Here is a 23,274-nt window from a genome sequence, read left to right on the forward strand (position 1 = left end):
CGACACCGATGGCCGGGAGCGCGCCTCCAAGCAGGCTCAGGGACATCCGCTTTCCGCTTCCAGAAAAGTTTGGAGAGAGTGGATTTGGGGTGGATTTGGGAGTGGTGCCGGCTCCCCCAGCCTTCTTTCCCTTCCAGAGGCCTCACCGTGCACAGCCTCATCCATTCTTCCTTTCCTGACGCCTTCCCTCCCTGACCCCTCTTTCCCTTCGCTCCTGGGTTCCCCCTCCCCTCTCTGGGATCAGCATCTTCTCCTTCCTTATCTCATTCTCCATCGTCCTCTCTATCCCCATCTTCTTAACATTTCCACCCGGTTTCAGCCTTTTCCCAGTCATCCCCAACCTTCTCCTTTTTTCCATCTTAAAATTTCCCCTCCCCACTCCATCTCATTCAACCAATCTCTCCACTCACACTCACACTCTCCATCCATCCCTCTCCTTCCTCCCAGCAAACTTCCACCATGGATCCTGGGCCTCCTTGGATCACCAACGCCACCCCCGGGAGCACCCTCTCTGTCCCCAATGCCACCACACCCTGGCTGGGCCGGGATGAGGAGCTGGCCAAGGTGGAGATCGGCATCCTGGCCACTGTCCTGGTGCTGGCGACAGGGGGCAACCTGACGGTGCTGCTGACAGTGGGACAGCCAGGCCGCAAGCGCTCCCGCATGCACCTGTTTGTGCTGCACCTGGCCCTGACGGACCTGGGTGTGGCGCTCTTCCAGGTGCTGCCCCAGCTGCTGTGGGACATCACCTACCGCTTCCAGGGCCCTGACCCCCTCTGCCGGGCCATCAAGTACCTGCAGGTGCTCAGCATGTTCGCCTCCACCTACATGCTGCTGGCCATGACGCTTGACCGCTACCTGGCCGTTTGTCACCCCCTGTGCAGCCTCCAGCAGCCCAGCCGGTCCACCTACCCTCTCATTGCAGCCCCTTGGCTGCTGGCTGCCATCCTCAGCCTCCCTCAAGTCTTCATTTTTTCTTTACGAGAGGTGATCCAGGGCTCTGGAGTGCTGGACTGCTGGGCAGACTTCCGCTTTCCTTGGGGGCCACGGGCCTACATCACCTGGACCACCCTGGCCATCTTCATCCTGCCTGTGGCCATGCTCACGGCCTGCTACAGCCTCATCTGCCATGAAATCTGTAAGAACCTAAAAGTCAAGGCCGGGGCCTGGAAGGTAGAAGGAGGGGGTTGGAGGACTTGGAACCAGCCCTCACCTCCTTCTGCCTCAGCTGCAGCCACACGGGGGCTGCCATCCCGGGTCAGCAGCACCAGCACCATCTCACGGGCCAAGATCCGAACAGTGAAGATGACCTTTGTCATTGTGCTGGCCTACATCGCCTGCTGGGCGCCTTTCTTCAGCGTCCAGATGTGGTCTGTGTGGGACGAGAATGCCCCTGATGAAGGCAAGTGTGTGGTCTGGTGAGGGCTGGTGTGGGAGCCTGAGGTGGAAAAATGCGGAGAGGAGAGGACAAGAGTATTAGGACAGGGTCACAATGGCTCACAAGGCCGCACAGGTAACAAATGAGTGAAGCAGTTAGGAAAGATGGTGCCTGTCCCATGTAAAAAGGGACAGCTGCCACTCCCATCCAGCCCAAAGATGCCATGTGAGTATCTTCTGTGTGAATGTCCATATTTTAAAATTTTGGTAACTAATGTAAACATTTAAAAATACTATTTGGCCCTAAAAAAAATATGACCATTAGTAGATTTGGCCAAGCAGCTGGCAGTTTGCTAGATGTTTGAAAGGGATTTTCAAATGATTCCATCCAGGATGGCAATTTGTGGCCCACGAACTATGTCTCTCAGCACTCTTCCCCCCTGCAACTGAACATGACGTTGAATTCCTTTTCAACAGCCACTTTCAATGAATTAGCCTTGGTGCACAACCCTGAAATTTCAAGTTCAACACTTTCATCTTGCTAATGAGAAAGCAGAGGCTCAGAGAGGAAACATGACTTGCCCAAGGCCACACAGCAAAGTGAAAAGTAGAACCCAAGCCTGGTGCCTCCTTGTTTTTTTCCCTCAACTACATCCTCCTTCCTCCCACACCCCCATAACCCTGACTCTGAAAGTGATGAGGAGAGGGCCTTTCCTCCTACGTGAAAAACAAAATGGGACTGTGTTCCGGTTGGCACATAGAAGGCCTTGTTCTGGTCATCTTTTGGAGTGAGGGAGATGGCAGCCTCCTAAGTTTTAGACACTGCCAGATAGTCAGGCCATTTGGGGGTGAACTTGTCCTCAGAAAGGTAGACGCGGTATCTGGACACCCAAAATGTTGGAGAGAGGTATTCAAAGACATCTGTTCCTGCTCCCCTAAGAAGAGTGGGGGACAAGTCTGTGACGAGGGGTGACTGTGTCCTCTGCAGTGCATCACATCTTATGCACAGCTCGGGGTATATAATGGGTGCAGCATGTGACTGCCCTAGGGAGGCCCTGTGCGCAGTTTCCTCTGGAAGCTTCCCGAGGGTTCACTGGCCAGCAGACCCTGACCACCACTTCCTACCAGCTCTTAGGGAGTGGTCCCCCTTCCCTGCGCTTTTGTTTCTAATCTCATTTTGCTCATCCTAGCACACACTTAAGCCAAATGCTTTGCTTTTCTGGAGAGATGAAGTAAGTGGAAGGCTGTTCATGATGTTAACACAACTCTGTGAGAGAAGTGTGACAGCAATACTGAACTCTTACAGTCCCATCATACCCCTTCTTAACCACCTTTCAGACACCAGTCTGGACCAGAGACTATTTATAAATTACCCTTAAAGCAATGAGCGTATTAATCCTAACCACCTGTAGGGACCTCCCTGCTCTAGTCAAGCACAGAATAGAAGGAAGGAGGGCTTTCTAGTGCCAAGCACATTCAGGCCTTGTGCTACTTCGGGGTGACCTTCTCTACATCTGAGTAACCTGAGACTCAAAGAGGTGAAATAACTGGTCCGAAGTGCCACTGCTAGTAGGAGATGGAGCCAGGAATCGAATCAAGGTCTTTATGGGCCAAGCTTTAACCGTGGCATGGCTTTATTCCCAACAATCACAGCTGATGTCACCAGGGGTGAGAAGGCCATTCACCCCTTTATCGAGGAACCTACCAGAAGATGGGGATCCTGCCGTTCAGCCAGTGCAGGCTTGCCTGCTCGCCTGCTGTACTCACTGTCATCATCAGCCTGTCCCAGAGACCCATGTATAGAGTGACTTACCACTTACCAAGAGCCTCACTGAGTATGAAGTATAGGAACTAAGTATCCCTCAGAAAATGTGCTCCCTCAGGAAATTGGAAGCCCTCTGGGACCTTTGAGTTGGGCTGACATTCATTACTTTAGACTTACTTTCCAGCACACCCAGTTTCCCTCCACAGCAAACTAGCCTCCTGGCCGCCTGTCCCTGAGTCTTTGGTGAGAAGCTGTCTGTATCCTTGCCCTTGGCCCTGCCCCCAACTGTCAGCTGAGCTTCCGTCAGAGTTTGGCCAGGGCTAGTAGTGGATCTGCCCTCGGGGGCTGAGAGGTGAAGCCTCTACAGGCTCCAATGCTCCGGGCCCATCTCCAGCCCCTGCACAGGGCCTGGCTCAGACAGGGCCAAATCAAACAGAAGCTTCCCAAATGAAGAAGCTTCTGGAACCCCTAAGTCTCTGGCCTAGTCTAGGCACTACATATATATGTCATTGGAGCACACAGGATGAATACCACCCCTTAGCCAAAGCAACTTCCCAAGTCTTCTGCAGCCCCTGGGTATTAAGTTAACTGGGGAGCAGGCCAGAACCCAGACAAGCCTGAAGGAGGCTGTGCTTGTTGCTGAGGGTGGTCTCTCCTCCACTTACAGGTGCTCCCTCCTTGCCCTCACTTCTGTGCTCTAGACCTGCCCATCCAGGCCCAGGTGCCTTCAGCTTCCTAACTCTATGATACAAGCCTTCTCTCAAACATTCTGACCCTTTATCTTCCCTTCTCTTGGGCTACGAGTACCACACTGGAGAGCATACCCTCGGGAGAGGTGCATGAGGAATCTGTGTATCGGAAGAGTTCATGGTGCTTTACAAAGCAGGCACTTGAGCTTTGCCTTTGAGTTTGTTGGTTGAAATGGTGGCAGGGTGCAAGATTGCTGTTTTGAAGAGGGAAGACCTAGGTTCAAGACTATGCCATAACCCTTAAGGTTCCTTCCAGCTCTGACGTTGTATTTGGTGATTCCACCTCTAAGGTTCCTTCCAGCTTAAGCATTGTGCTCGGTGATTCTACAGCCTCTACTGAAGAGCAGGGTAACTCAGTATGCAACCCATGCCATAACTGTAGCCGTGGTGCATCTAGCAGGAGGACGGGGCCCATCCCAGCAGCTTTCCTGTTGTCATGAGAAGTTTCATTTCATTTTCAGAAAGAGTATTGTATCTGGAAGAAATCTTATCAGAGTCTTTGAACTCTCACATTTTGACTGCCCAAGAGAGAAATTAGCTCCCCCACCCGCCAAGGATGGTGCATTCTTTGGATGTAATTTCTGATGACAGAGAACAAGTACTGGTCTGGAACGGGATGCCTGGATGCCCTGTACATAGAAGGTGCACAGTTGGAGATGACATCATGGGACCTGTAGGGCTGTCAGGCTCCCCTGATGGCCCTACCAGGTCCCTATCACTGGCCTGGCACAGTCGATACTCACATGCAAAATGACTGAATGACAGAATGACTGGGACTGACCCCTCAGGGTCAAGGAGGACAGAATTCAGAAGGCAATGTGCACCCGTATCTGTGACATAAGTGGGGATGGAGGTGTGCCTGAACCTGGCTAGAATCATGGTTATTTTTCCTGCATGTTTTATAGAAGTTGCTTCATCCTAGCTGTACATTCATTAGGGGATTCAAGAGCGAGGTTTTGGAACAAAGACAGTGTCTCCTATTTGGGCTGGTCCTGTCCCAGACTATGTTTGCACCTCTAAAGTCAACTCAGAGCAAGCCTCGGATCCTGTCGTCACCCTGTAGTACAAAACGAACAAATAAATCAGTGAGGCAAGACTCTGGAGTCAAGAGTCCCAAGTTCATGCCCCAGCTGTGTTCCTTTCTAATTATAGAACCCCACGGTGAGTCCCAGGTCCTCTCTGGGATTCAATTTCCTTCTCCGTTCAGTAGGGACCCGGACGCTCTCCCAGGTCCCTTCAAGCTCTGAATTTCTTGTGCTTCTCTCTCGGCAGATTCAACCAATGTGTCTTTCACCATCTCCATGCTTTTGGGCAACCTCAGCAGCTGCTGCAACCCCTGGATCTACATGGGCTTCAACGGCCACCTGTGGCCGCGTTCCCTCTGCCGTCTGGCCTGCTGCAGGGGGCCGGGGCCCAGGATATGCAGGCAGCTCTCCAGCGGCAGCCCATCCAGCCGCTGCGCCATGCTGCTGACCCGCTCCAGTGGCCTGCCCACCCTCAGCCTCAGCTCCAGACTCAGCCGGAGGCCAGCACCCAAAGACCCACTGAAGGGTGAAGAGCAGGTGGACAGGGGCACCATCACCGAGACCAGCATCTTTTAGAGAACACTCCCCGGAGTGTGGCAGAGGGTCTCCACCCATCTCAGCACTGGGTGTAAATGCTGGGAGCACAGGGCTGGAGTTAGGGGAGCCCAGTCTGAGGCAGGGCGAGGAGGCCAGAATGGCTGCTCCTACTCTTGGTTACACAGCTGCCGTCGTTTGCTCCCAACCTCACATGCTGGGAGTCAGGGCGAATCAGACTGTCGGCTTCCCTGATCCTGCCATATTCACAGGGTGTCTGGGAACCACACGTGTGGTAGATGTGGTGCCCCAGATCTGACAGGCCTAGGGCTGTCCTGTCTGGGGGTCCACAGGCAGCAGGGATTCAGAGGCTGGTCTCCTATTTTGTTTGTCCCATCCTAACCTGACTAGTGCATCCCAGTTCAACCAGGAGAGGGAAGGAGTGAAAACTTGCGAGAAGGACCCTGTCTGCACCCTGAGTTTTTGGTTTTTGGGTTGTTTTTGGTAGAGAGAGGATTGTTTAATGAAGAAAGTGAATAGGTGTGAGGGCTTCGCCTGCTATGCCCACCTGTCTACCGAAGGGAAATGCAGGGTTAGCACAGCACCTGGTAACTGGTAAAAACTCTGCAAACTCTACTTCTCTTCTCCCCACGCACCTCGTTTAGAGTTAGGGTGGGTGACAGGGCAAAGTATTGCATGTTCTCAGTGGAATGACCAACGGAGGGTGAGAGTGAGAAGAAAGAGTGAGGAAAGGAGGAGATGAAAATGGTCACAGTACAATTCCAAGTGGGAGAAAGCCTCGGAGGCAGGAGGGATTGGTCGCTCTCCCTCCTCCCCTCAAGGGGTCCACATGGCTCCTGCCTCTTGGGGATGCACAGAGGAGACATCCTTTGAGAAAGTGTGACTTAGTCATGGCTCTGGATATGTTTGAGGCTCTTCAAATCTTCCACACGAATCACATGCTTGCCGTCATCAAATCAGGAGCCCAGGACTTGGAAAACTCGGTTCTGCTGTGGGGTATCTGTATGACCTTGGGCAAGTCATCTCCCTCTCTGGGCCTCAGCTCCTCACCTGTAGAACAGAGATAATCTCTAAGGCGTTTCCCAGCTTGAAACTTTCATGACTTTGCAAGACTGGAGAAGCGTTCTCTAAGGACGTTCTAACCAGTAGGCTCTGGAAGAATTGTTGTATTTTCATGACAATGACATTTATGCCCTTTGACTCAATTCTGGCGACTTTGGTTCCTGCCTTGGCCGAACTGTCCACTTTTGCCCTCAGTTCTGTGATTCTGACGCCAAGAGAGCCTGGCAGGTAGAATCTGGGGCTTTGTCCTGCTCCTTATTATCCCCAGTGAGATTTATACCATGGGATAACCTCCCCACCATGATTCTGGTTCTAATCAAAGTGATGGTCTTGATGGTGGAAAGACCATCCGCTGAAGTCAGGAGAACTGGGTCCTGGTTCTACCACCATGCCACCACCAATGGCCTTGCTCTCTTCATTATGAGGGTCAAATAGGACCGTGCGTGTGTAGGTGGTTTGTAAACTCTTGAACTATACTAAACACATGAACCCATACTAATGTAGGGATTGTTGATCTAATTAAGAGCTCCTGAGAGTGCTCTAGGGAGCAGTCACTCTCTGCCCTCCACTCCTGGGGAAGTTTTGAGGACTGACTGTGGCTTTGGGGATACACTTCTTTAAGAGGCCACTTAGCTCTAAGAAGTCTCATTAGGCTTCCTTAAAAGAAAAGAACCTAAGCTGAGTGTTGTGAGTGAACAAAGCACCCCAGCCCTTCAATACTAGAGCAGTGGAGAGCAGGACACAGACCCTAATGAGACCAAGGCTCAAGGTGGATGTGGGAACCCACTGTCTCTCTTCACTGCACCCTGTTGCTAATGTCAGTCCTTGACATCCAACAACTTCTTCCCTGTCCCTCTGTCCCGATGGAGCTGGGCTGAGGAGCCTCCCATGCCAGCTGAACTGTTGAAGTTGCTCTGCTTGCACTTCAGACCACAGTTCCTGACCCTGGTGCCCATAGTAGGTACTAAGTAAATCTTTGCTTATCACGATGACTCGGAGGTACAAGGGATACCGGCCTTGTACCCCCAAACCTGGGTTTGAGTCCTGACCTCACCTGTTTTCTACCTGTTTGAACATGGGCAAGTTATCCAATCTCTCTGAGCAATAGGCACCTCATTTGTTAAATAGAAATAACAATGCCCGCCTTGTTGGGAGGTCACAGATGAGAGGCTGTAGACTATACAACACTCTACTGACATTAGAGAAGATAGTGGCCTGGCTCAGGATTGCATCCAGTGGGTGACTTCCAGGGCACTGGGCCCAGGAGACTCTATAGTAGGGAGGTGAAAAGAGACCTGGAATCAAGATTGGCTAGAGCCCCCTCCATGCCTAATCTGGGCCTTCTATAGCAAAGAATAGCACATAATCCCACTATTATATTTCCAGCTTTGCATCGCATGAGGGCGGATTTATTTGTGGTGGTGGTTTGGGGCCCTCCCTCTCCCTCCCATGGAAAGGCTGCAATTGACCTTTTCCAGAAAGCTAGTGCTGTCCTATGATGAGGCCAATGGGAAACAGCTGGACACTGGACTGGAGGCTTCAGGAGCCTATTCCAAGAGGCTCCTGAAGGGAATGGCAGGATCCTGTCTGGATCTATGAATGATGGCTTTTGCAGTCCCTGTAGGAAGCTCTCACAGGCATTCAGAGCCAGCACCAGGGCCTTGGATAGGGTCCAGGGAGGTGGGCCTTGTGGGAGGCAAGAAGGAGGTCCCGTGCTCTCTGGGTCAATCTCATTTCTGACAGCTCACCCCAGGAATAACTGAGCGATACTGTCCCTGGGCTGAGCAATTCTGTAAAATGTTTATGCCATCCTGTGGACTCTGTGAAATACAGTACTTCAGTCCCGTGGAACCCATGTGGGAGCAGGAGTCTGGTGGGTGGGCAGGGCAGAAGACGGCAGGAGGAGGTTAATTGCTTGACTGTGGACATTTCTCAGAATGGCTTTTTATGTTGTTTGGTATAGGCCAGTAATTTTGCAGATGACTCTGTGTTTTGTATGTAAATAGTATTTTATCTATCAAGGGGCTATAGCCTCAGCCTAGGCCACAGCAACTCACTCCTGGGTCCAGAACCCAGACATGTGGTTGAAATTGACCAATACAGCTACTTAATAACCAGGAGATTTCTGGGCTTCTTTGTTTCCTATGGGCAATGAAAATGGGATATGTAAGCTAAAATAAAATTGTGATCTCCTTGAACAGGGCAGGGCCAAGGGGAAGGTTGAAGGGCGGGGAGCCACCTTCTTGGTACCCCTACATTCACTTAAGAGGGAAAAGGAGACAAGAGTGACCTGGGATTTGTCCTGGGGCCACACGGTGGCAGTGTGGAGCTGAAAGTGTGTCCGAAGCAGTAATGACCCACAGGGACCTACTGGGAAAGTCACACGGGTCTTCCAGTTCTTATGCCATACTAACTTTCCCTCAAGTTCTAGAGTCTTGATCTCTCATTTGACCAGCTCTGTTGAGATACTTGGACGTGCAGTTCTTTTCGTCTAAGTTCGGGCAGGATGTGTTTGGCAAGGAGGGGCAAAGAACAAGAGGTTTCTTCTGCAGGGTAAGGGCCTGATACAGAAATTCCTTCCTGAAAGGGTGAGTGTATGAGAGAGCTAGGGGACCTCAATGATGAAATTATAATGTGTTTAGTTTAGAGGCCAGGGACTTGGGTAAGAAGACCTCTTGAGGCCCCTCTGGATCAGGAAGACTGTCCTGATCTGAGAGCAAATATCCCACTGGTGTTGAGCATAAAATACCTCCTCACCCTGTGGGTCTTGCTGGCCAATAAGTTAGTGTCCCTTATGGAATTCTGCTTCAGTTCTATGGTGAGCATTGGGTGCTTGCTCCTTTAGAATAAAAATTCATGGAAGACAGGTCACATTTACTCTAGTCTACTGTGCATTCCCAGTTCATCATTGACATGTAACCAACCTTCTACTGGTTGCCAGTAGCAAATCCGTTTTTCGGTACCTAGGTATAAGATAGTTTTGGAGAGATTTTATCCAGTCTTTATCCACAGAGAAGCCCAGAGAGGGGCAGTATGATCCTTCCCTGGAGGTTCTGATGACATACAACATGGGAGAGAGTGACTTCATTGTACCAGAAGCTGTGCTCCTCACATGGTGATTACTCGTACAGGCAACCATTTATACAGATTTAGGCAGCTAACCCTTTAAGCTCACAGAGGTATCACAAACAAAAGGCCATTTTATTTCTAGTAACATGGCTAGCAATATTGTTAACTGGCCCCAGTCATCAGCTTATTGGCCCAAGCTCCTTAGGATGTGAAATCAGTCCTCCTCTTCACTTACCAGGTCATCTAAGTCATCTGCACCATTGATGGTCAGTCAAACCTCTGTAAGTCACTTGGAGTCACACTTTCAACTCTAAAACAGCAGTTGCCAAGAATGCCTTCCCCTTATAAGCAACTGGGGTAAGTGCTAATGTTAACCACTATGATATACTTATCTGCCATGAAAGTCATACTTTTGAAGCCAATCATAGCAGAAGTTCACTATTGACCTTAATCAGGTGGTCAGTGGCATTCTTGTCTCTGTTTTCTCTGACATCAACATCCTGCTCCCAAGTATCATCACTGCTTCTGAGTTCAGTTCAGGTCAATCCCTGGAGAATTTACTGAGTGCCTCCATTGCGTCAGGCCTGCTCCCTTTCCTTCTGCTTCTTCTCCCATCCGTCAATTGTCCATCTTTCTTCCTGAACTGAGGTCAGAAATCACCTCTCTCTGAGATGTTTCTTTCTGATTAGGCCCACCTGATCTTAACATTCTTATACCCAATCTACTTAAACATTGATGAGCTCCGGTTTCATTGCTCTGTGTTAATTCTCCCTTGTCACATGTTGTTTTGTCCATGCTCTTGCCTGTCCCCACAACTAGGTTATACATGCCTTGACCCCATCCACATGTTCAAGTCTTATTTTTGTGTTTGATCCTCCTAACTCCCAGGGCCTATCGAGAATTCTGCAGAAAGCAGGTGCTCTGTCCATGCCACTGCAGTTGTCCCCTCTCCTGGTGTGGGAACTGTCTCAGCAGTATCTCTGCCCAGTCTCTCTTGGATGTGCTGTAACTTATCTGAATCTCTTCAGCACACTCTTGAATTCTGTCTTTTTTTTTCTTTTTAAAAGAGATCAATAAAAAGTAGAGTTTTATTTCTGTTTGCAAAGATGGTGTCATTGTTGTTGACTTTGGTAGTGGTTAGTCTTCATTCTGCCTCTCTAATCAGTAGAATCTCTTTTTCCCCATTAAGAAAAGCTTCAACAAAATTGATAAACCTTTAGCCAGACTCGTCAAGAAAAAAGAGAGAGAAGGCCCAAATAAATAAAATCGAGATGAATAAAGAAGTTATAAATGACACCACAGCAATATAAAGGATCAAAAGAGATTACTACAATTATATGTTAATAAAATGGACAACCTAGAAGAAATGGACAAACTCCTAGAGATGTACACTCTCCCATGACTGAATCAAGAAGAAATAGATAATATGAACAGACCAATCACCAGTAATGAAATTGAATCCATAATTTTAAAAACTCCTAACAAACAAAAGTCCAGGACCAGACATCTTCACAGGTGAATTCTACTAAACATTTAGAGAAGAATTAATGCTTAGCCTTCTCAAATTATTCGCAGAGAAAGGAGTGCTTCCAAACTCATGCTACAAGGCCAGCCACACTCTGATACCAAAACCAGACAAAGATATCACAAAAAAAGTAAATTACAGGCCAATATCACCAATGGACATAGATGAAAAACTCCTCAATAAAATGCTAGCAAACCTAACCTAACAATACATTAGAAAGATCATACATCGTGGTCAAGTGAAATTTATTTCAGGGATGCAAGGATTTTTCAATATCCACAAATCAATCAATGTGATACACCACATTAATGAATTGAAGAATAAAAGTCATTTGATCATCTCAATAGATATAGAAAAGGCTTTTGACAAAATTTAACATTCCTTTATGACAAAAATTCTCAACAAAGTGGTTATAGAAGGAACATACCTCAACATAATAAAGACCATATATGACAAGCCCACAGCTAACATCATGCTCAATGCTGAAAAGCTAAAAGCATTTCCTCTAAGATCAGAAACAAGACAAGGATGCCCACTCTCAACACTTCTAACCAACATAGTATTGGAAGTCCTAGCCACAGCAATTAGACCAGAAAAAGAAATAAAAGGAATCCAAATTGGAAAGGAAGAAGTAAAACTGTCACTGTTTGCAGATGACATGATACTACACATGGAAAATCTTAAAGATGCCACCAAAAAACTACTGGAGCTCATCAATGAATTTGGAAAAGTTGCAGGTTACAAAAGTAGTATGCAGAAATTGGTTGCATTTCTATACACTAACAACAAACTATCAGAAAGAAAAATTAAGAAAATAATCCCATTTACAATTGCATCAAAAAGAATAAAATATCTAGAAATAAATATAACTAAGGAAGTAAAAGACCCGTACTTGGAAAACTGTAAGACACTAATGAAAGAAATTGAAGATGACACAAACAGATGGAAAAATATACTGTGCTCATGGATTGAAAGAAATAATATTGTTAGGGACTTCACTGGGGGCACAGTGGTTAAGAATCTGCCTGCCAATACAGGGGACACGGGTTCGAGCCCTGGTCCGGGAAGACCCCACATACCAAGGAGCAACTAAGCCCGTGCACCACAACTACTGAAGCCTCTGTGCCTAGAGTCCATGCTCCGCAACAAGAGAAGCCACCGCAGTGAGAAGCCTGCACACTGCAACGAAGAGTAGCCCCTGCTCGCTGCAACTAGAGAAAGCCCGCATGCAGTAACAAAGACCCAACACAGCCAAAAATTAAATAAATAAAATTTTTTTAAAAAAAGAAATAATGGGCTTCCCTGGTGGCGTAGTGGTTGAGAGTCCGCCTGCCAACGCAGGGGACACGGGTTCGTGCCCCGGTCTGGGAGGATCCCACATGCTGCGGAGCGGCTGGGCCCGTGAGCCATGGCCGCTGAGCCTGTGCTCCGCAAAGGGAGAGGCCACAACAGTGAGAGGCCCGTGTACCACAAAAAAAAAAAAAAAAAAAGAAATAATATTGTTAAAATGACCATACTACCCAAGGCAATCTACAGACTCAGTGCCATCTCTATCAAAATACCAATGGCATTTTTCACAGAGCTAGAACAAATAATTATAAAATTTGTATGGAAACACAAAAGACTCTGAATAGCCAAAACAATCTTGAGAAAGAAGAACAAACCTGGAAGTATCACACTCCCTGATTTCAAACTATAATACAAAGCTACAGCAATCAAAACAGTGTGGTACTGCCACAAAAGCAGACACATAGATCAATGGAACAGAATAGAACAGCGGTACCCAACCCTTTTGGCACCAGGGACCAGTTTCATGGAAGACAATTTTTCCATGGACAGGGGTGGGAGGATGGTTCAGGCAGTAATGCGATCAATGGGGGCAATGCTTGAGGCAGTAATGTGAGCAGTGGTTCAGACGGTAGTGCAAGTGATGGTTCAGGTGGTAATGTGAGCAATGGGGAGCAGCAGGTGAAGCTTCCTTGCTCACCCACTGCTCACCTCCTGCTGTGTGGCCCAGTTCCTAACAGGCCACAGACCAGTAGCAGTCTGCTGTACCGGTCTTTGGCCCGGGGGTTGGGGACCCCTGGAATAGAGAGTCCAGAAATGAACTCACACTTATATGAAGTGTGGGTTAGCCTATGACAAAAAAGGCAAGAATATAAAATGGGGAAAGGAAAGCCTCTTCAATAAATGGTGTTGGGAAAACTGCACAGCTACATGTACAAGAATCACACTGGACTACTTTCTCACACCAGGCACAAAAATAAATTCAAAGTGGACTAAAGTCTTAAATGCAAGGCCTGAAACCATAAAACTTCTAGAAGAAAACATAGGCAGTACACATTTTGACATTGGTCTTAGTAACATTTTTCTTGGATATGTCACCTCAGGCAAGGGAAAAAAAGCAAAAATAAAAAATTGGAGCAACTGACAAAGGATTAATCTCCAAAATTTACAAACAGCTTATGCAGCTCAATATCAAACAAACAACCCAATCCAAAAATGGGTAGAAAACCTAAATAGACATTTCTCCAAAGAAGATATACAGATTGCCAACACACACATGAAAGAATGCTCAACATCATTAATCATTAGAGAAATGCAAATCAAAACTACAATGAGATATCATCTCACACCAGTCAAAATGGCCATCATCAAAAAATCTAGAAACAATAAATGCTGGAGAGGGTGTGGAGAAAAGGGAACACTCTTGCACTGCTGGTGGGAATGTAAATTGATACAGCAACTATGGAGAACAGTATGGAGGTTCCTTAAAAAACTAAAAATAGAACTACCATATGACAAAGCAATGCCCACTACTGGACATATACCCTGAGAAAACCATAATTCAAAAATAGACATGTACCAAAATGTTCATTGCAGCTCTGTTTACAATAGCCAGGAGATGGAAGCGACCTAAGTGTCCATCAAACAGATGAATGGATAAAGAAGATGTGGCACATATATACAATGGAATATTACTCAGCCATAAAAAGAAACGAAATTGAGTTATTTGTAGTGAAGTGGATGGACCTAGAGTCTGTCATGCAGAGTGAAGTAAATCAGAAAGAGAAAAACAAATACCGTATGTTAACACATATATATGGAATCTAAGAAAAAAAAGAAAAAAGATCATGAAGAACGTAGAGGTAAGATGGGAATGGAGACGCAGACCTACTAGAGCATGGACTTGAGGATGTGGGGAGGGGGAAGGGTAGGCTGTGACAAAGTGAGAGAGTGGCATGGACATATATACACTACCAAACGTAGAATAGATAGCTAGTGGGAAGCAGCTGCACAGCAAAGGGAGATCAGCTCGGTGCTCTGTGACCACCTAGAGGGGTGGGATAGGGAGGGTGGGAGGGAGGGAGACACAAGAGGGAAGAGATATGGGAACATGTGTATATGTATAACTGATTCACTTTTTTATAAAGCAGAAACTAACACACCATTGTAAAGCAATTATACTCCAATAAATATGTTAATAAATAAATGAATAAATAAGTAAACAATTGGGACTACGTCAAACTAAAAAGTTTTTTTACCATGAAGGAAACTATCGGTGAAAAGACTGTCTACTGAATGGGAGAAGACATTTACAAATGATATATCCAGTAAGGGAGATATATGGATATCTCCCTTACTGGATATATCATTACAATATATGTACACGTATATATGTATACATGTATGTATATATATGTATGTATATGTATATATATACATATACATGTATATATGTATACATATATATATATATATAGCCACTTCTTTATTCATCTGTTGATGGATTCTTAAGTTGCTTTCATATCTTGGCTGCTGCAAATAATGTTGCCATGAACATAGGAGTGCGTATATCTTTTTCTGCCATAAAAAGAATGAAATCTTGCCGTTTGCAACAACATAGATGGACCTAGAGGGTATTCTGTTAAGTGAAGTAAGTCAGACAAAGAAAGGCAAATACTGTATGATTTCACTTATACATGGAATCTAAAAAACAAACGAATGAACAAAACATAAACAGAGTAATAGATACAGAGAACAAACACATCGTTGCCAGAGGAGAAGGGGTGAGGGGAGGGGAGAAATAAGTGAGGGAGATTGAGATACAAACTTCCAGTTGCAAAATAAAAGAGTTGCAGGTGTGAAATGTACAGTGTGGGGAATAATACATAATATCTTTGTATGGTGACAGAGGGTGATTAGACTGGGTGATCATTTTGAAAGTATAGAAATATCAAATCACTATTTGTGTAACAGGAACTAACATAGCGCATAGGTCAATTATACTACAAAAACAAACAAACAAACTCATAGAAAAAGAGATCAGATTTGTGGTATCAGAGGTGGGAGTTGTGGGAGGGGAATTGGATAAAGGCCGTCAAAAGGTACAGACTTTCAGTTACAAGATAGTAAGTACTAGGGATGCAATGCACTACGTGATAAATCTATCACACACTGCTGTATGTTCTATGTGAAAGTTGTTAAGAGAGTAAAGAGTTCACAAGGGAAAACATTATTTTCTATTTCTTTAATTTTGTATCTGTACAAGATGATGGATGCGCCCTGAACTTATCGTGGTAATCATTTCATGACGTCATAAGTCAGAGGAGATATAAGTCATAAGTCATATGTCATAAGTCATATCATTGTGCTGTACACCTTAAACTTATACAGTGCTGTATGTCGATTATATATCTCAGTAAAACTGGAAGAATAAAAAGAAGAAAAGCTTTCTAAGGAGATGTCCTGGTCCCTATGGCTCCATAAAAAATATCATAGATTGGGTGGCTTATAAACAACAGATTTATTTTTCATAGTTTTGGAGGGTGCCAGCATGGTTGGTGAGTGTCCTCTTCTGGGTTGCAGACTTCTCATTGTATCCTCACATGATGGAAGGCGCTAGGGAGCTCTGTGGATTTCTAAGAGCACTAATCTCATTCAGGAGGTTGCCACCCTCATGATCGAATAACCTCTCAAAGGCCCCATCTCCCAATACCATTACCTTGGATTAGGATTTCAGCATATAACTTGGCGAGGCGACACAAATGTTCAAACAATAGTAGGAGATGAACAACGGTGGTAACTAAAAGGTGTAGGGACATGTGTCAAAAGTTTCCAGCCCCAGGAACTCAAAACCATCTCTTCAGGTCATCTTGGGGAAGAGGAACCTGGGAAGATGAAAGCTACCCCTGCCCCTCCCCACCACCCCCCTCAGTACTAGGGCTAGAAAGGTCATTTATAGCCAGCAGATGGCGCACAGTTAATGAATGGTCTCTAGACCTGAATGCCGCTCATCTGGAGTTTGAATTTGGCTAGGAGTATTTCTAGGGTTTCCTTTTTTTTTTTTTTTTTTTTTAGCATTTTTATTGGAGTATAATTGCTTTACAATGGTGTGTTAGTTTCTGCTTTATAATAGGGTTTCCAGTTTTGAGATGTTTGCTTAGTTATTGTGAGCAATTTTTTTTTTTCATTTCGTGTCTTAATTAGCTGTTGGGAAAAGTAAGTTGTATATTTATCTAGTCACTGCTAACTGCGTGTTATTAATTTTAAAACATAGTTAATTAGCATATCGCAAACAATGACAAACTTATCCTCCTCTTCCATAGTTATAGTCTTATTTTTGTTAACTGTTTTACTGCACTGATTAGAATTTCTAGAGCAATGTTAGATAGTAAAGAAATGTCAGGCTTTTGGACATTCCTACTTTGTTCATGATTTAATAGGACTGTGTCTAGGACCTTACAGTTAAATATCACGCCATTAACTGGTTTCAGATAAGCTGTTCTTAATCAAGTTAAGAAAGTGTTCTTTTACTACTAGTTGGTAGTAAAAACAACTACCACAAACCAAGAATGGATATAGATTTTTTTATTGGATTGAATTTGGAAAGTTTTTTTGGAATAACAGATTGTGATGCTAGTTGGCATTTACTACTCTGTCATCTTTCTTTCCTAAGAACAGCAGATTCAAAGGTTAAGTAATGATGAGCTTTCCAAATGCACGATTTAAAGTTCTGAGGGCAGAGCAGGATTACTCAGCAAGATACAATACTGATAAAGGAACAGCATGCAAGGTTAAACCAGAGGAAAAGAGGAACCTGTGGTTGCTGTTTTACTTAAAATTTTTAAGGAAGTTGTTTATTGTCAATAATTAAATAGCTCAAAGAGGCATTTAATCATAAGACTGTCAAACAGAACTCTACTATAGTTGATTAAAATCTTTAAAAATTTTGTTATGGAGGGCTTCCCTGGTGGCGCAGTAGTTGAGAATCCGCCTGCCGATGCAGGAGACACGGGTTCGTGCCCTGGTCCGGGAAGATCCCACGTGCCGCGGAGCAACTAAGCCCGTGAGCCATGGCCGCTGAGCCTGTGCGTCCGGAGCCTGTGCTCCGCAACGGGAGAGGCCACAGCGGTGAGAGGCCCGCATACCGCAAAAAAAAAAAAAAAAAAAAAAAAAAAAAAAAAAAATTTTGTTATGGAGAGAGACTTCATCACTTTCTCTACTGATATGCGCCAATGTTTTCATACTTAACCTGGAAGTTCTTCCGAATCTCAATATTCCTTGCTGACACACAGGCACACTTTTTCTCCTATTTCCTTGTCAAAAAAAGAAACCCAAACACTAGTCCCCCTTCAAAATAAGTGCAAGAATTCATAAGGAACTACACCCCATTAAAAAGCCTAGAATTCACATGGCCACTTGGGTGTGTTCCACTGGCTCAAAGACACCAGGCTTCACAAAAGTCCAGGGGGCTTGTGGCTTTCTGAGTTGACATTGACATAATCTGTGGCTTCCTTTATGTTCTCATAGTCCGGGACAGAGTCATTTCTTCGTCCTCCAGGAGCTGAAAAGACCACTTGTGTGTAGTTCACATCCTTGGTGGCCTTAGGGGAAAAAAGCAAAGAAATTTGGTCAAGATTCCTACCAGGTTTGCAGGAGGTACTCAACTCTCACTCAAAGAGGCTCGCCCTAGACTGGATGGGAAAGAATCTGGGTCCCGGGTAGCTGTATCTGAGAGCAGGGCCAGGGCAATGATTGCTCTTTGTGCCTGTGGGAGTGAATGGGTTTAAGGAAGAAAGACGTGGAGACTTAATCCAAGTGAGGTCAGGACTCAGAGTGGACCTTGTCACTGACTGGGACATGGGGAGAAAGGGGTTTCCCGTTAGCACCTTCATTTTTATAGCTCACTCAGACCCACTTTGTTTGGATGCTCTGTGTTGATACGGGCCTGGGAATGAACCCTCACGTAAGGATGATGTAATGCCTCCAGAAGCACCTCCTTCTTTCCTCCCATCTCTGGAGCCACGGTGACCCCAGACTGCATATGGAGGGCTGGGATCACTAGGAGTGTCCATTACCTGGTGGGTGGGAGGTGAGCCATCCGAGCTGTTGGAGATGTCTGAGGACATGTCACTGTCATCTAGGGTGAAATAGAAACTGTTCTTCTAAAGAAAGTCAAAGGGTGTAAAGAGAGGATAGAGGCAATGGAAGGGAGAATGAGATGAAGGCAGAGGCAGAGCAAGGAACTCAAAGAGGAGTGGGGAAGAGAGATACAGAGCCCCCCAAAGAGAAAAAAAGAATAGAACAGAGAAAGGGGGGAGCCTCCCAAAATAACCAGGAACATGTCCAAGAGTCTAGGCACTGCTGCTTTGTCCAGCTCCATCTAAAAGTAATACCAAGCCCACCAGGCTGGACTGTGCTTGGGAAGGGCTATCTGCGAGGAGGGGAGTAGGGGGGGCATGCTGAGCTGCTGTGGACCAAGGCAAAGAGCTCTGGCCCCAGAAATCACAGGCACAGCTTCTAATCTAAACCTGTCACTAACTCCAGGCAGGTTACATTCCTTTTTGTGCCCTGGTCTTGTCCCCTGTAACACAGAGAGTCGGACGATGATCTCTGAGGTCCCTGCCAACCATGGGGTCTTTGATTCTGACCAGGCTTCAGGGAAGCATCAGGACCAGGGAAGCTTCACGATCAAGGGTTGTGGCGAGGCCCATGCCTCTCCCCTTCCATTGGGACCGTGAGTTCATGCAAATGCATCTTCTGATTCCCACATGCATTGAGGCCTTATCTTGGTGGCGAGGAAGCCTGACAACCAGATTTCTCCAACTGAAAAGATGAAATTTAGAAGGACAGAGCAAACTCAAATCAACCAAAAGATAAAGCAGTGGAAAGAGCAATCTCTGGTGAATGACTCTCTTGCTGTGGAAGTGGCAGTTTCCACTGTGTGAATAGTGACCTGGTGGGTCTGCCAAGCTGAAAGAGAGAGAAAACGAGAACATGATGTTCCTCTTGGTTCACTTGCCAGCGGGGGATACAGATGTGAACCATCACCAAGACTCAGATTTATTAAAGTGCCCAGATTCCATGGCTGGGGGCAGACAGAGGCAGTTGAAATCTCGGCTCCACCACTAACGAGCAGGCAGAAGAAAAGATGCCATAGTATCACAAAGACAGGAACAGAGACAGCCCCCAGTTCTCCGCGGCAGCCGTTCACACGTGACCAAAGCTAGAGAAGAACTTAGACCCACACAAACCCAACGCAATCTGCCCCACTGGATAGGATGAGCAACCTTCTGAAAATGGGGGCCTGGTTTGGCCTGTACTGGGGAGGATGTGAGGAATCCTCGGGCTAGTGGTTTGGGCTGGACAGACTAGGTCTGCTGCAGGGAGGCTCCCCGGGAGTCCAGACAGAGCAGAATAAGCTTTGTGACAAGTTCTCCCCCCACCCCTGTACTCACGCGAGTAACAGGGCTCAGGCACAAGGGTCCTTCTCTCTGCCCGAGTCTCCTTCATCTCCTTGGCAGCAGGTGGGCAGTAGTGGGCAGGGCTGGGCCTGGGGACCTGAAGCCTGGCCCTCTTCAGTATCCGCTCATTCTCCTTGGCTAGAGGGGACAGGGCAAGAGTCAAAAGTGAAAGTTCGCTAGGTCAGGCACATCCTGTCTGTGAGCACAGCTCTCATTAGGGAAAATTGATCAGAGGGATCTCTTCAAACCTCGGCACGCCTCGGCTCAGAACCCTGCAATGCCCCTCGCCTCACTTGTAGTAAAATCCAAAGTCCCAACCTGTAGGCCCTCTGGGCCTCACTCCTCCTTCCTCTTCCTGCCCCATCTCAGCTCCAGCCACCCAGCCCCTTTGCTTCTGCTGTTACGAACAAACTCTCCTGGCTTATGGCCTTTGTAGGTGTGGCTCACTTCCTCACTTCCCTCAGGTGTAGACTCAAGTGTCAGCATCTCAGGGATGCTGACCCCCATCTAATTCGTGTCTCCTTGCCTTGCTTCATGTTTTTTCTCCCTAGCACTTACCATGACCTAACACACATTTTACTAGTTTGTTGTCTGTGTTACCCATGCAAGATAAGGTCCATAAGGGCAGCGACTTTTATTTTGTTCCCTGTTGTGTTGAATGAATGATTGACTAGAGTAGCTTAGACTTACACCACCTTACCCAATCCCTTGTCTTCGCACAGCCAAAGCAGTTTTATGTTCCTTAACTGTAATGTCTTCCCTGGACCGAGCTTCCTACCTTCCACTGCAAATCAGCTCAGGAATTTAAGCTAATTTCTTAGTCTAACCATACCGTTCGCCCTTCTGTTGTAATTCAAGGCCATTTCTTCACATTAAGTCCCTCGGCAGGGATGAAGGAAATTCACCAGGCTCAGGTTAAGTGAGTGCACCCTCATGAGCACGGCAGCAGCTTGTCTCTAGGCAGAAGCTTGTCTGGGTAGTGGAAAGACTCTGAGCCATCGTTTCCAACCGCAGATAGGTTGGGTCAGAGTGGGGATTACCGGCTTAGAGGTTGGTGGAGTGAAGGGGCATCTGGCCAGGGATTCCTCAAGTAGGTTTTCAAGTGATCTTCGGGGGCTCCAAAGGGAGCCCATCTTGCTGCAGGCTCGGGAGTGTTCCCTGAGGGGAACCAGGAGGGAAGAGGAGGTTGAGCCAGTTACCCATGTGCCTGCTGAGCAGGTAGTTGACGGCTGCGAGGAGGCAGGCCTGCAGTACCAGAGACACCACTGCGATCACTACTCCGTGCCAGACCTTCATGTCTCTGTTGGGAAAAGAGGAAATCAGGTTAGAGGTTGCAGAGGTACCAAGACGGCTGCAAACCCATCCCTGCCTCAAGCCAGAGGCAGCCTGCGGGTGTTGCTGTGCGTCTTGGGTCTCTTCCCTCTCAAATGGGAAGGCTTTAGGGGCCGGGGAGGGTGATGTGTACACTTGGAAGCTGGCTACATCCATCAGCCTGATGGGAACCTGGGCTGGCTCTTCCCAGGCCACTCACTCCGTCAGCATGACGAGTTCCTCGCAGGGCCGGCGCAGGTCACGAGAGGGGCTTGGGCTCTCTCAGGGGCAGCAGGAAGAGATGTGGGTGGAACCACTGGGGGTACCTCGTGTCCAGGCAGCACCAAGAGCAGGACTGCCCTGGAGACCCGTGGAGGCGAGGCAGTGGGTCAGGACTCCTGGGCAGTCTTGGCTGCTAGAGGGTCGTTTGCTTTCCTCTCCCCAGATTCCAGTTTTTGAATCTACAGAATAGGCAGTAACAATATCAGCACCTGCCAACCGGTGGGTACTCGCTCGCTGCCAGCCACAGGGTTGAGCCCCCAGCACACCCACCATCCTACCTGATTCACACAATCCTGTGACCTAGATGTCACTACCCTCCTTTTATAAGGAGCAATGTGAGGTCTAGAGGGCTGAGGGAGGAGTCTGAGGCCGTACAGCCAGGCCTGGATTTGAGCTCTACGTCCAAGCATACAGCCCCCACCATTCATCTCTGCTCCCAGAGCCTTACCTGCTTCTGGAAGCCCAAAGGGGTCCAACAGGAGCAAACACACTGGGGGAGCTTCTGTGAAGAAGCCCAATGTCACACACACACACATGCACACACACTCACGCACACCCTCTGTGCCTTCACTGGGCTTTAAGCCCAGGACTGTGGATGCTGTTCCACCCTCATGAGTATGTTTATTTTAAAAATTAGCATATCAATTCCATCAACATGGTGCTGTAAAGGGATAAATTAGGAGTTTGGGATTAACAGATACAAATTACTATATATAAAATAGATAAACAACAAGGTCCTAGTGTATAGCACAGGGAACTGTATTCAACATCCTGTAATAAACCATAATGGAAAAGAATATGAGAAAGAATATATGTATATTCTGAATCACTTTGTTGTGAACCAGAAACTAACACAACACTGTAAGTCAACTATACTTCAATTAAAAAAAATTTTTTATTGTCAAAAAAAAATGCTGCTAAATATGGAGTTTACTGCAAGAAAAAGCCAGGATGGTATCAAAGCCTTTGAAATGATGTTTACTCAGCACAAGATGGGGCCGCAAGAAGGCCCACTGTCCTCCTGCAGATGGTAAACATTGAAAAGGCTTTTATTACCAGTAAGGCTTATTTTCCCAGTCAGCATTTCCAAGTGATAAGGGCAGTGTGGAACGTCCTGACATTTTTGTTTCTTTGTGTGGTTCTCACACTGGGGCTATCCAAGATCAAACCTGGACCAAGTTGGGAGAGAGGGGAGGCAGGAACTGGGGAGGGAGGCTGTGGGGTTCGCCACCACTGCCTCTCCAGGGCTGGGTGTTGGCCAGCTGGAGGTTGCCAGGAGCTCTTCCTCTTTGCTTAATAGATGATAAACTTGTTTCCAGATCAGAAAACCTTCATTAAACAGCCTAAATCTGGGCCCCACAGGCCAAATTTGACACCTAGATGACTTTGTTTGATAATGTGCTTTAAGGATTTGTATGCAGATGCCCTGAGGAGGGCCATGTACTTTTTAGTGCTTGACTGATCCCTGAAGGCATCTGAGTTTGCCACCTTCAGTTTTTTGTATCATTTAAGATTACCACTATTCCATTTTATTAGTGTTTTTTAATACTCTTGACATTCCGAAGCAGGCAGTTCCTTGTTGTCTAGAATTGTGTCCTGGGGGACCACCAGTAACAGGTGTAACAGGTGAATGCAACAACCAAAATGACCAAAAATGACCCCACACATTTCCAAACATCCCCCTGAGGCAGTCACTTTGTCCCCCAGTTCATAATCACTACATTATATAAATGTTGCATTATTTTAAAACCAATATCTTGGGTTTCCCTGGTGGCGCAGTGGTTAAGAATCCGCCCGCCAATGCAGG

At 46.7% G+C, this 23,274-nt stretch overlaps 2 protein-coding genes across 2 annotated transcripts; one reads left to right on the forward strand and one right to left on the reverse strand.

The window, feature by feature from the left end:
* The first annotated feature begins 453 nt into the window (after window positions 1-453).
* Window positions 454-8,649, forward strand: AVPR1B (arginine vasopressin receptor 1B). The gene is made up of 2 exons (XM_059071824.2): window positions 454-1,402; window positions 5,164-8,649. The coding sequence occupies exons 1-2, from the start codon at window positions 460-462 to the stop codon at window positions 5,490-5,492; spliced, it is 1,272 nt and encodes a 423-aa protein (XP_058927807.1). The 5' UTR covers window positions 454-459; the 3' UTR covers window positions 5,493-8,649.
* A 9,215-nt stretch (window positions 8,650-17,864) lies between these two features.
* RHEX (regulator of hemoglobinization and erythroid cell expansion) lies at window positions 17,865-21,416 on the reverse strand. The gene is made up of 5 exons (XM_059063191.2): window positions 21,406-21,416; window positions 21,074-21,174; window positions 19,869-20,012; window positions 18,489-18,550; window positions 17,865-18,014 (listed from the first exon to the last, which is right to left on the reverse strand). The coding sequence occupies exons 1-5, from the start codon at window positions 21,414-21,416 to the stop codon at window positions 17,865-17,867; spliced, it is 468 nt and encodes a 155-aa protein (XP_058919174.2).
* Window positions 21,417-23,274: the final 1,858 nt, after the last annotated feature.

The sequence above is a fragment of the Kogia breviceps genome, chromosome 1 (genome assembly GCF_026419965.1).
Source record: "Kogia breviceps isolate mKogBre1 chromosome 1, mKogBre1 haplotype 1, whole genome shotgun sequence".
Lineage (NCBI taxonomy): Eukaryota > Metazoa > Chordata > Mammalia > Artiodactyla > Physeteridae > Kogia > Kogia breviceps.

Excerpts from the sequence above, each read along its gene's own strand:
- AVPR1B (XM_059071824.2), top strand. The coding sequence starts at position 460 with ATGGATCCTGGGCCTCCTTGGATCACCAACGCCACCCCCGGGAGCACC. Across the intron at positions 1,403-5,163 it reads CGAGAATGCCCCTGATGAAG|ATTCAACCAATGTGTCTTTC; the intron begins GCAAGTGTGTGG and ends CTCTCTCGGCAG.
- RHEX (XM_059063191.2), bottom strand. Across the intron at positions 18,551-19,868 it reads GCCTGAGCCCTGTTACTCGC|ATGACAGTGACATGTCCTCA; the intron begins GTGAGTACAGGG and ends ATTTCACCCTAG. Across the intron at positions 18,015-18,488 it reads GCTCACCTCCCACCCACCAG|GCCACCAAGGATGTGAACTA; the intron begins GTAATGGACACT and ends TTTTCCCCTAAG.